The sequence below is a fragment of the Crocodylus porosus genome, unplaced genomic scaffold, assembly GCF_001723895.1.
Source record: "Crocodylus porosus isolate Cpor-Errol unplaced genomic scaffold, CroPor_comp1, whole genome shotgun sequence".
Classification (NCBI taxonomy): Eukaryota; Metazoa; Chordata; order Crocodylia; family Crocodylidae; genus Crocodylus; species Crocodylus porosus.
Genome location: NW_017728931.1, coordinates 42,858,280 through 42,871,353, shown reverse-complemented (window position 1 = coordinate 42,871,353; position 13,074 = coordinate 42,858,280). Strand labels below are relative to the sequence as shown.

At 41.4% G+C, this 13,074-nt stretch overlaps 1 protein-coding gene across 6 annotated transcripts in view; it reads left to right on the top strand.

Moving 5' to 3' along the window:
- The window catches only part of KIAA1549 (KIAA1549 ortholog), a 214,590-nt gene that overhangs the window by 172,946 nt on the left and 28,570 nt on the right, over positions 1-13,074 (top strand). For 4 of the 6 annotated variants that reach the window (XM_019544719.1, XM_019544717.1, XM_019544715.1 and 1 more), the window contains exons 11-13: positions 3,467-3,669; positions 9,340-9,464; positions 10,447-10,461. In XM_019544719.1, the coding sequence (XP_019400264.1) occupies positions 3,467-3,669; positions 9,340-9,464; positions 10,447-10,461 (343 nt within the window). The remainder of the gene's footprint in view (positions 1-3,466; positions 3,670-9,339; positions 9,465-10,446; positions 10,462-13,074) is intronic. The other 2 variants (XM_019544720.1, XM_019544716.1) reach the window with 1 other exon arrangement.

Here is a 13,074-nt window from a genome sequence, read left to right as displayed (position 1 = left end):
TAACTCATGTTAATTCATTGGCAGCCATTGTACTCAAGCTATGTAAGAGGTGTGAGAAGCAGGCAGCACAAAACGGTCCTTGGTATGCCAGTGCAAGTTCAACTGCATTTGTATGTGTAACTTGTTGGAGGGTCTGCCTGTTGTGCATCGGACTCCTCAGCAACTCAAGAAGCTGTGGTGGTACCTGGAAACCTGCCAAAGGCACAATCTTCCCCATGGTCTCTTGAAACTGGTGGCTGCCAATGAATTAACATTTCTGTTAATGGACGGTTTAGATGAGGTGGTAGAAATTTCACCAAGGACTGACTGTTTTAAGGTCAGACTGATCATACGTGTACATGTGTATAAGATATATGAAAACAACCCATGAAATATATTTTGTATGTGTGAAGATAAGTAGGTAGAACTGTTATGGTCATATGCATTGCACAGTGGTAGTTAAGTGTTGCCTGGCATTGCTTTTCAGAAGGTCTTATTTTCATGTTTCTTATATAGTTTTACCAAATTTTAATTTTGGGTGTCTGTTTCAGGCTTGTGTTTTTTTTTCCTTTGATAGGTCCAGTAAAAAGGGGTTCTGCCATTTCGAAGGAGGAAATTAGAGAAAAAAATATATAGTTGTATGCACTGAACAAAAATGATCTTACAACTTTTGGGAGAATTTTTTGTGCTTTAATGCTTTGGATCAACAGCTCAGTTGGCAATCGGATGGGTGATTTAGCAGAAAGGATGTGCCTTTTGCTAATTCTGTAAAAAAAAAAAAAAAAAAAAAAAAAAAAAAATCTTTTAGAGGCTCATGGATCAGTTCAGAAAATCTTCCCAAGAGGCAAGGCAGAAAATGCCAAGTGGTTGGTGAGAGGAGTGGACTTCATAGAGGTACCCAGAGAGAAGATGCAAAGGCAGGAGGGTGGCAAAACCCAAGTTTCTTAGGACTCTGGAAAGGGGAAGGAAGATAACCTGTGCCCCTAGGCAAAGGAGGTGCTGAAAAAACAATTGGGAAAATGTGAGGAATAGCTAGGAAAAGGCAAAATTATGAAAACCAAAGGAGGATAAGAATGTAAGAAAGAGAATGTAAATTCTGCTGCAGTTGATAGCAGCAAGTGAGAATGGAACAGAAGTTCTGAGATTTGTCTAGGAAGGTGCTACAAGAGATTAAAGAAGAAAACATTTGTGTTGGAAAGCAGGAGGCTGAATGTAGAATAAGGACTTGAAGTGACAAGTGTAAAGGATTTTTGCGTGCAATATCTTTTATTGGACCAACTGTGCAGTTGGGAGGGTTATAGACAAGATTTCAGGTACCAAATACCCTTCCTCAGATCTAAGACAGTTGCCTCAAGCTATGTGTTTTTAAGATAGAAGAAACATTGAGTAGCTAACAGACAAGAGAAAAGCAGCAGTAAAGATGATCTGATAAGTGGAAGAGTAAGACCATTCAAAAAGGACATGTTCAGTGAGTCTAGAGGGTTTTTTTAAAAAGGGCTGCTGGAAGAGTTCAGACTCCTACTGCTCCCTGATCTGCCTCTGCCTCTGTCGCATGTCACAGCACCCTGGAAGGGACTTGCAGCATGCTGGGGTGCTGTGAAACCCCAGTTGAGAACCACTGGGTTAAACTTTCTGCTTTTGTGGGGGAAAAAAAGGAAGGATGGAAAGAAAAGAAAGAAAATACCCCTCCTTTTACCCACTCCCTGCTGCCCTCAAAATAAATAAATAAATAAATCCCTAAACTGTTATTCAGCCATGTGTCATAAATATGTTCTTACTTTTCAAGGAGTCTTTACAAAGTAAAGCTTTTATCACCATCTGCTGGATTTAAGTAGATAGTGCATTCTTCTCCTTTAAGGTCACCTGCAGGGACCTTTGGAAAGTGTTTGCTTATTGAGAAAATATTTTGCAGGGATTATCTCAAAATATTCCTTAAGCAAACTTATCTTTGGCATTATAACAGACAGACCTGTTTGTAGTTAGAGCATCAATGTGCCAAGCTTTATGAAAGAGGCTTCATTTAAATTTGGAACTTAATGCTCCCATAAATATCCCCAGACACATGCTTCAGTTTGCAGGAAACCTGTTTTAGGAATGTACACAGTTTTTAGTAGTTCATTGTGCAGTGTGAGCATGTGTGCATGTGCATACATGCATTTTGAAAGCCAGAATTGTTAAGGTTTTATTCCCCCCCCCACCCCCAAAAAAAACCAAACAACTTTCAGCTTCCAGACATTATTTTTAATTGACTGACTTTGTAAGAAAAGCAAAATTAAAAATGTATATTTAAAATTCAGCATCATAGCATTTATGATTTTTCAGACATCTGTAAACTTAGCAGGTGAATATCTAATTTGTGTGGCTTGAATTAAGTTAAAGGAGACTGTAACAAATCATTTAAAAGAGATTAGTTATGTGACACGCATTATTTTGAAAATCTTGAAGTAAAACTCCCATTAAAGCTTGTGTGTGTACACATGTGCATGTGTGTTGCATGACTAAGGACTTTACACTCAGCAGGCTTTTGCTTATCTGAATAAGCATTGCTTTTTACTCATCGTGTAATAGAAGTGAATAAAGAGTTTTAATTTTGTGGCTTTGTCAGATCTTGTCATTCCTTTCCTGCTTTTCCATTGAGATTGGTGTTCTGCCCCAAGCAACAGTCTTCTAAGGAAGATGGCTTATTTGCTTCCAGCTCTCTAGCTTTGTGGTGCTAGTTGGAACAACACCTTTGCAGTGCTACTTCCCACCCAAAACAGTTGAACAGTATGGGTGCCTATACACATGCTTTAGCACATTCTAATTAGAATGCATCAGGGCAGACTCAGTTCATTAGGCTGCTCCAGCATGCCTCATTGTCATGGGTACTCAGTGTCCCTTGTTTCAAAATGGTGGTGGGAGTGCTTTAACTAAAACTCATCGAACAAGCTTTAGTTAAAGCACCCCTAGGGCCATTTTGAAATGTGGGATGTGGAGTACACATCACACTGCAGTATTTTAATTAGAGCGGCTGTCCAGGGGCTGCTTTAATTAAAACGCCTTCAACCCCAGAGCACCACCCTATAATTTGTACTGCAGCATGACTTAGCAATACTGTCTACATGGCATAGGGAACAATTGCCTTGGTCTGTTGTGATATGGCAGTTGCAATGTCTCAGTTGTAAAATGGAAGCAATAACTTTGCGATATTAACGTTTGTGCAGTGTTTGGGGATCCTCTGATGGAAACTCCAGGAAACTAGTTTGTGTGGTAACAGTAAAAATGTGCCTTTTCCCTTAGAATGGTTGCTTTGCAGTTGATGTGCATTTGAAGGTATAAAAAGGTATAAAAATATATATAGTTGTATGCACTGTACAACTTCTTGTGCTCCTCCTGAAATCCCCATATCCTGGCCATTGTTAGCTCTTAACAAACATAGCTTGACACTGAGGTTTTGCATTCTGCATCACTAAATGGTTTTTGTTTTTTCTTCTTTCTTTTATAACAGCTACAAGCCCCCAGTGTGAAGGGCTTTGATTTTGCTAAGCAGCACTTGGGCCAGCACAACAAAGATGACATCCTGATCATTCATGAGCCTGCTCCTCTACCAGGGCCTATTAAGGATACTACCCCCTCTGAAAATGGAGATGTGGCAAGCCCCAAGTCAAAGACTTCCTGTAAGCCTTCAAAGACCGTCCGACACAGAGGGAGGTTAGTTCTGCTGAAGAAGAATGGCCTTTTAACTAATGACAGAGGATCCTTTTACTGCACAGGGTAGTTTCAGTGGCAGATCCTCCCTCTGGAATTTGTCTTTGCTAGCAGTACATCAGAGTTTGGATCCAGTTGCTTTCCAGAAGGTGCTCTGGGATTTCCTTTCATTTTGTTTCTTTGAATTTCCTGCATGTTCAGTTAAATCAGATGTTTTTACCAAGGTGGGGCTGGGCCGAACCACTTCATTACCTGTGAAGCATGTACTTAATTCATTCAGTTTTGTAATAGTTCCCTGTTAGCAGGGCAGAGGGTGTTAAGAAATCCTTGTAGTATTAATGACAATTTAGGATTACCATATTTCCAGTTCCAAAAAAGAGGACACCTGTTGGTGTGGAGGGGTGCCCCTCACTCTTGACCTGCAGTCCCCTGCCCCTCCTAGTGCCCCTTACGTCCAAACCACAGCCCTGTGGCCTTGCTGGTGGCCCTCACAGCCAAACCACAGCATCCCGCCCCTGCTGCTGCCCTACACTCCTGACCTGCAGACCCCTGGCCCTGCTGCTGCCCCTCACTCGCAACCTGAAGCCCCCACAGCCCCTATCCCTGCCGGTCACACATGTACACACACGCACACCCCTACCTGCCTACCAGACAGTCCCCAAGCCCTGGCCCTCCAGCCCCCCTTAGACTCCCAAAGCACAGATCACAGGAGTCCAGCACAGATCCCAGCATGGAGGCACTGGGTACCAGGAAAGTCCTAGGTCCTGTGCTTCCACTCAAGGGCCCACTTGGGCCTTCCCCACTTAAAGACACATCCCTGGAGATCCCAGGGAAGGTCTTCATAAGCAGGGAACTCCAACTTTTATCGCTAACAAAGAGGCACCCCAAGATTTCCCAGGGCACGTGTCTGTAAGTAAGAAAAGCCAAGCAGGTGCTCCCAAGGCCTGAGGGGCCCAATCCTGCATGGGAATTCCCAGGCTGTACAGAATCAGGCCCCTCAAGGCTCCAGAGCACATGCCCAGGGCACCTGGACAGTGTTTCTCTCTAGGTTTGCTGCACTGTCCTGGCAGAGAACAAACAGATGTCCACTGCAACAAAGTAGCACTATATAACGATGTCATTTGTTGACTCACTCATATCATGACAGGATATGGACATCTATTTGTCTCTCCATAGGAATTTTTGTGACAACATAAATACAACATCAGGTAATGTCTTTCTCTTCCCAAACAGTCTACTGTAGCAGCAGCCTTGTGCAAGGTTTAGGCTGGCTACAAAAATTAAGGACAATAAAAAGTCCTTCTACAGATACATAGCGAGCAAAAGGAAGGCACAGAGTAACATAGGGCCCCTGCAGGACAAATCAGGACAGTTGGTGGTTGACTCAAGGAAAAAGGTGGAGTTCTTCAATGAGTTCTTTGCTTCAGTATTCCTAAGTACTGACCAAGACAATTCCCTCACCTTGAGGACAGGCAGATGTTCAAAAGGCACCAGACTGCCACAGGTTAGTGATGACTTAGTTAAGGAGCACTTTGAAGGGCTGGATGGGTACAAGTCAGCCGGCCCGGATGACCTCCATCCATGGGTGCTCAAGGAATTGGCCAGTGCCATAGCTAAGCTGCTGGCATAGCTCCTTGAGCACTCTTGGAGCTCCGGCCAGGTCCCCAAGGATTGGAAAAGGGCCAACGTGGTGCCCATTTTTAAGACGGGGAGAAGGGATGAGCTGGGTAATTTTAGGCCAGTCAGTCTTACCTCTATCCTTGGGAAAATACTAGAAAAAATCATCAAAGAGTGCATTTGTGAAGGCGCAGCAGGTGAAATGATGCTGAAAGGAAACCAGCACGGGTTTGTCACAGGTAGATCCTGCCTGACAAACCTTATAGCCTTTTATGACCAGGTCACACACCACCTTGACACAGGAGCTGAGGCTGATGTCATCTACCTGGACTTTAGGAAGGCCTTTGAGACAGTTTTGCACCCTGTTCTCATAGGGAAGCCAGCAGACTGTGGAGTGGACACTTACACAGTCAGGTGGGTAGCCAAGTGGCTTGGGGACCGCACCCAGAGAGTGGTGGTGGACAGGTTGTTCTCGACCTGGAAGGAGGTGGGCAGTGGGGTCCCACAGGATTTGGTCCTTGAACCGGTGTTATTTAATATCTTCATCAGGGATTTGAATGGGGGTGTGGAGAGCACCATCTCCAAGTTGGCAGGTGATACCAAGTTATGGGGCCAAGTTAACACACCGGAGGGCAGGGAGCGGATACAGGCTGACTGGGACAGGTTGGACCAATGGGCGGAACGAAATAGGATGCAATTCAACAAAGATGGGGAGGAGGAATCCCCAGCACACCTATAGGTTGGGAGATGACCTCCTCAGCAGCTCAGGGGCTGAGAGGGATCTTGGAGTCATAGTTTACTCCAAGATGAACATGAGCTGGTGGTGTAATGAAGCCATCAAAAAGGCTAGTCGCACCTTGTTGTGCATTAGCAGATGCATGACCAACAGATTGAGGGAGGTGTGATGCTCCCCCTCTATGCAGCATTGGTCAGGCCGCAGTTGGAGTAGTGTGTCAGTTCTGGGTGCTGCACTTCAAGAGGGATGTGGAGAATCTGGAGAGGGTCCAGTGGAGGGTCACTCGCATAATTAGTGGCCTCCACGAAAGACCCTATGAGGGGAGGTTGAGGGAACTGGATGGCTGAGGGGGAGACATTGTAGCCTCCTATAAGCTTATCAAGGGAGGACAACAGGGATTTGGAGATGCACTATTTACCAGAGCACCCGTAGGAGTAACCGGGAATAATGGGTGCAAACTAGTGGAGAGTAGATTCAGGTTAGACATTAGGAAGAAATTTTTTACAGTAAGGGTGGCCAGAATCTGGAATGGGGTTCCAAGAGAGGTAGTACTATCACCTAACTTGGAGGTCTTCAAGTAGAGGCTTGATAGACACCTGGCTAGGGTCATCTAACCTTGGTCCTCTTTCCTGGCAGGGGAAGGAGGTGGGACATGATGACCCTTTGTGGTCCTTTCCGACTCTACAATCTATGAATCTAAGGCCTTTAGTACATCAGTGTCTCTGATGGAAGCATTTCACTCTCCTTCTCTTGCTCTGCCTGAGTGCTAGAGAGTAGGGAAGAGCTTTGCTCCCATCTCCATTTATGTGCCATCACGGTCCTGGTTCAACTGCTTATGCTCCCTCAGAGTCCTGCCTCCTGACCTTCTCTCTTCCCCAGGCAGTCCTGCTTGGAGCCCACTCCCCAGATTCCCACATACTGAGCTTTTCTCATACCTTGTGGGCTTTGTAAGGGGTAAAGCTTGTGTGTCGGGGGGGAGGATTCCTGACAGGACTAGGAACCACAGAAATTGTTGAAGGAGCTTGGCTGTTCAGTTAGCTAATTTGGTATAGCTCAGTTATATTATCCTAAGTAAGAGGTGCTGGTGTTTCATGGATTTCATTTTAAAATTTCAAAGTAGCTGCCGCTGTTGATGAGATCAGAATGTGGGCACATGAGATAAAGTTGTGAACTTCTGGTGCCATTTTGCTCTAGTTAGGAGGACTCAGGAATAAGGAACCAGTTTCAAAAAAGGAGAATTTTTAGTGCTTTTGTTGAAAAAGGTGGCTGAAAAAAACATTGAATTTGGACCCTAAATTCAACCATGACAGTGTGAAATAGAGATTGTCCTCTACTTTGCAAATCCCAGCATAGGTTAACTATGAAATTACTCTGAGCACTTTCATGATATGTTGATATGAAGCTGTCAATGAGACACTTAAAACATCCACTTGCTAGAGAAGGGAAAAGCTGAAATGCTATGAAATTGTATGTTAGGGGATTATTCTGATATTGGCTATACAGTTTTGCAGGTATGTACTGAATAAATCAGACTAATATCCCAGTAGCTATATACTTCATCTGACTTCAGCACATCAAGTTTCCAATTCAGGCTGGGGCTGTCATGCTTGCATATAGGCATTCCTTCCATACCATGGCACCTACCCTAGTGGAGTCCCAATGCCCACTGAGACCATTGTGTATATAAATATTTATCTGATAATCTAAATACAGAAAACAAAGGATAGAAAGGAGAACAAAAGTAGAGGAGAAGTGACCTGGCTGAGGTACTAAAGCAGGTCAGCAGCAGATCTAGGAATAAAATTACAGCCCAGTGCCCTTGGTACTGTTCAAGTCAGAGTACAAAAGGGAATGACATATCTTGGTCTTCATTTCCCAGTTTATGCAGGTTCTTCTAGCTGCAAAAAAGATGCAGTAGGGCAGATTTCACATGCTATATTAATTCTCTTTTTTCCATGAGTATTTTGTATTAGGGTCTGAATAACCAGTATACCAGTTTTTCACAAAAAGGTTTTGCTGATGTAATGTGATTGCAGGGCTACTATATGCATAGAATATAAGGGAGGATAATTAGCACTTAGCCTAGTGCAAGCAGTGGGTTTAACTTTTGATCAGTTTGCCCGTCTGGGTAGTACTTGTCTTAGTTGCACTGTCTATGAAAGCTGACTTCTTAGATTCAGACTTTAAAAACTAGGTCAAATAGCTGTTAAGGAATAACAGATCTTCTGTGTAGCAAGGTTAGTGGACCTCATATTCTGCTCCTTGAGATTTTTTCCTCAGTGCACAGAAAAACTCTTCATATTTGCAAGGTAAAATATTTACTATTGCCCTAACTTAGCATCTGCCAAAATACAGGCTTTTGCATGAGTCAGATGGTAGTGTACTCTATCCTATTATAATTATTACACTTTATGTTTTATCTTTTGTATCTGACATTATTCTCGCAGTTCAGAGATGGGTGGTGAAGAGCACAGGATTTCCTTAAGCTGCTATATATGTACCTATAATGAATTAGATAAGATTCCTTGTGTGAGGAATGATAAATTAATAGATTACTCCTGTAGTGCTAAGCATCCACATAAATGGATACAATATTGTGCTAAGTGTGATTCAGACACTCAGCACTTGTGGGGGAAAAAGAATCCTTGCTGCAGTTCAGCTGCCAAGTTTAAGGAGCTGCAACAAATACAGGGTCAGAGGAAAGAGGATGAGAGAACAAGAATGCTAAATTTTTTTTTACCTAAACAAGCTGCACGTACAATTTGTAAGCACCAAGATTTTTTGTGTGTTTAATATATTGGATAAACAGTATGTCAGTCATGGTTGGTCCCACATTAATTGGCTATGTAGCCACGTGGACTTGCATTTTCAGTTTGTAGAGTATGAAGTTAACAAAGTCACTGTATCCCCATGTTATTTTTCAAGTTGCAGATTATATTGCTGTCAGAAAACAATCCTATTCATTGCTAATGCTAAGAACTTTCTGCTACATCTAAAACTAATGTTTATATGCAGTAAAGACTGCTTATATAGCTGCTTTACTTAATCCTGTCATCAGTCTTGTATGATTGATGTCACAGGGCTGCCATAACCTCATTTTTTGTTTTTTCACTGTTGACAACAATCTCACAGTAATGAGTGTCTGACTACATTTCAAATGCTGTAATTTGTTTTATATAAGTACACTTTCTTTTTAAAAAGTTAACAGCCCTACCAGCCAATGTTCTTACAGGATGTCTATGTACCTGATGGCCATATAACTTCAATAAACTCATGTTTACCCTTTCATTCATTTTTACTTGTTTTTTTTGTGGCTACAGAGTTTCACCATCAGATGCTGACTCCACAGCAAGTGAACAGTCCAGTGGGAGGGAGACCGGAGAAGAAATTGTAAGACCATCGGCCCCTGTCAATGAAGTCAAAGCACGCAGAGCTCTGAAGAATGGTTTGTTACAGTTTTGCCTTTGTCTGCTGGAGCAGTGTTTTAGTAGGACACACATGAGACGCATTTTAGTACCATCAATTTTTTTTTTAAGTCGCTTTTAACCGCTGGGGTTACTAAAATATAAATCCCAAGCTCTTTGCCAGTCAAACAGCATCTGTTATTTTGTCTGTTTATATATGCAGGGAATAGGTTCCTGATAACTAGTATGCAATATGGGCTGTATGCCTATAGGATTCACAAAGTGGTGGTGACCCTTTTGTTTTGTAAGATGTTATCTCAGTGGTATGTACACACATGTCTGTGTCTGTGTCTTGATGCCCCTAGGTTTGCTATAAGGACTAAAAGTATACCTTTATTGAGGCATCATAACATCAATGTCTTATTATAAAGTAAATTGATGCAAGACTACTGGATTACCATTTGCTTGAACCTAAGTGGATTTAGCCCTATTGCATCTCATCCGATGCTATGCCTTTCGCTCTGGTTAGGAAATTTCACACTGATATCTTTGTTTTTCATTCTGTCCCAAGACTCCATATTAGGGTTTGCCTCCTCTTTAGGTTTTGTTACAAGTTATTTAATCCAAAGCTAGTTCTTTCTGCATCTTAGTTGTCCAGACAGGGTTTCAAGAAAGCTGTGCAAAATAGGTTCCCTTCCTCCCTCTCCCCTCCCCCACTTTTTTTTTTCTTTTCTGCTGTTTTGGGCTTGAAAAAGCTCTTCCTTAACCTTGAGTCCTGGTCATTAAATGTTTAATGCTTAAACTTGGCCCTGCTGTGTTGTAGTGTATTGTGTGGCTTCTGAGTTGCCGAGTCAGACATCTTTTTCTGCAGCAATGGCTTGGCAGATGGATGGAGGATCATACAACTTATTCAACACTAGAGCTCCCTTTCTCCTGTCATGCATTTTTCTAACTGCCATTTCAGCTGAATCATTTATGGTAATTACAGTATTGTCTGTCTTTGCTTTCTCCTTGTGCTGTCAGGAGCAAACAGAGTTGGTAAGTATCCAGAACAGTGTGTTACAGTCTTTCTGTAACTAGTAGTTTAATAGTAAGAATATAAATAGAGTTTAATTATATGCAAAGTCCACATGGATTTGTTCTCTGAGTCTAGAAACCATAGCTGGTTTGGAGTGATGTATCTGCAGAAATTGTTCTTTGACGCACATTTTATTGATTCAGTATCAAGTGCATTTTTCTTACTTCCCCTAAACCTTTTAGTTCAGTATGAAAAAAGTGTGAAGGGGGAATGAAGCCTGTGACAAGGCTTGAAAATGCTGTTTAAGCCTTGTTAAAGTCACAATTATCACTTACTGGAATTGGTGTTTGTATTGGAAGTTTGAAAGAAGCCAAAGATTCATTGAGAAAAGAGATGCACATTGTCTAATAACTAGAGAATATTCCTTATCTGGCCAGGGGTGAGACGAAATTATATTAGAGATTGGGGAAATGAAGGAAAACTTGTATCATCTTTGCTTTGTACATGATCTGCAGGTAAATAAAGGACTTTGTTCTCTAATATATAAGAATAGCACCTTTTGCCAGAACTGTGCTCACAATAACTCTCTTGCTGTTAATAGTAAGGAAGGAGGAGTATAATGCAACTTTTCTCATTATTGCGTTTCTATTAGAAATTAGCGACATCAGCTGCATCCTGTGGTTAAAAAATATTTTGGTACGTACGCAGATATACTGTATACCTTTGAAATCAGTAATGAGGATGTGACTCAAAGTTCATTAGATCAGTAAAAGACTCCTATTGACTTCAGCGGGTTTTGGATTGTTTTATATACCCAAACTGTGGTATCTGTTGCTTTTATTTAAAAAAAAAAAAGAGAGAAATCAAGACTTGTTCCTGTGACGCTTACCTCACACTTTATTGGTTTTCATTAAAATCTGTTTCCTCAGGGAACATATTTTTTCCAACATTTCAATTCAAGCCAGCAATTTCAGTGCATGCCCTTGTGATGTAAATTGATACTGACATGTGACTTGTATGGGATGCTAATTTAAAACCTGTGCTCTCTTCAGCTTCAGCTCTTGATCAGTTGAGAAAGCTATTCATACAGTACAGTATTCTGGCTTTATAGGAAAGAGCTAAATTAGAGAAGTGCTACAATAACATGGTCAAGGCTTCTAAAGGAATTATTTCATTTCACATATTTGGTCTGCAAAAGTCTGTATTTTTATTTTGCATCAGTATGTTTAGTACAGCTCCATTGCAGCTACAATATTTATATACATCACTACATTCCCTGTACCTCTAAGCTTGCTATTGTAAGCATATACACATACAAAGGAAGAGAATTTCACAGGAAGCTGTAATATTTCTATTTTAAATAAATAAGGAAGAAGTGAATCATTCTGAGATAGCTACATGCATCACATCCTTTAGAGAAATGACTTCTTAAAAGGGGGTTGGGGTTTTTTATCATACTTTTGAGCATGACGATGTTGCTATTTTTGTGAGCTGCAAAATATGGTCCACGTATAAGTTCCCATACCAGCAACATTACATGGAAGCTGAATTCCCTTCAGTCTGGAATTTGTCCTTCCGTCATGTAAGTGTCAGGTATGAAATCTGCTCCAAAGCCCATTAATCATTTGAAAAGTGCATGCTGACTGCAGTAGGATTTAGGTGCAGCTCCTGGGCCGCGTCTACATGAGACACTGACCATGCAGTAGCCCGATACTACTGCACAGTAGTGTCACATGGCACAACCATGATGCAGTGCTACTGTGCAGTAGTATTATGCTACTGTGCAGTAGTATTATGAAAAAGACAGACATTCGTTGGCACTCGGGTTACTGCGCAGTCATTTACTACTTGTTTATACAAGTACTAAATGACTGCACAGTAACGGCTGTGCAGTCAGCATCTTGTGTAGACACTGCCATGGAGAGGGAATAGCTTGCACTTGGATTTGCTTTGCTTTAGGGCACACCAGCGGGATCACATCAGGTCGGATCTATATGAAACTGTAGGTTCTGTAAGCACAAGCTTTTGCAAATTTCTTATAACCTGTGAAAAGTCTTCCATGCATTTTTTTTAAACTGTTTTTTAAACAAATTATTTCCCTGCTGTGCAGGGAACCCAGGCAGTGCAGTACTGGGTTAATTCATGAATATCGGAAAGTAAAATTGACCAAAAATAAACTAACCAATGTATTTTATTTGTGGGAGATGAAACAAAAGCTACAAATGGTTAAAAGTTATATGATTAAAATTATTTGGAATTCAAGTAGCTGCCCTTCAGAGATTTTCTATTTCATTTTAATCATTAAACTTATTTAGATTTTCCTGTTCAAAAAGAAGAAATGGAAGTAAAATATGATTTAGTGTTAACCATAGGTTAGCCCATTACAGGTCTAATTTATTCACTGAAATGATAATTGCATTCATTCAATTAAGAGACTGACTTCTGGAGAGTTTTCCTTTTAGTATTTATAGCCGGGGTTACATTTTGCCTATTTTTTATGTTCGAAAGGATGCAAACAGCTTTAAATGATGCTATTTTATAAATTGTTGTTAAAAGTACCGTATTTTTCGGACCATAAGACGCAATTTTTTCCCCCCAAAAGTGGGGGGAAAACGAGGGTGCGTCTTATGGTC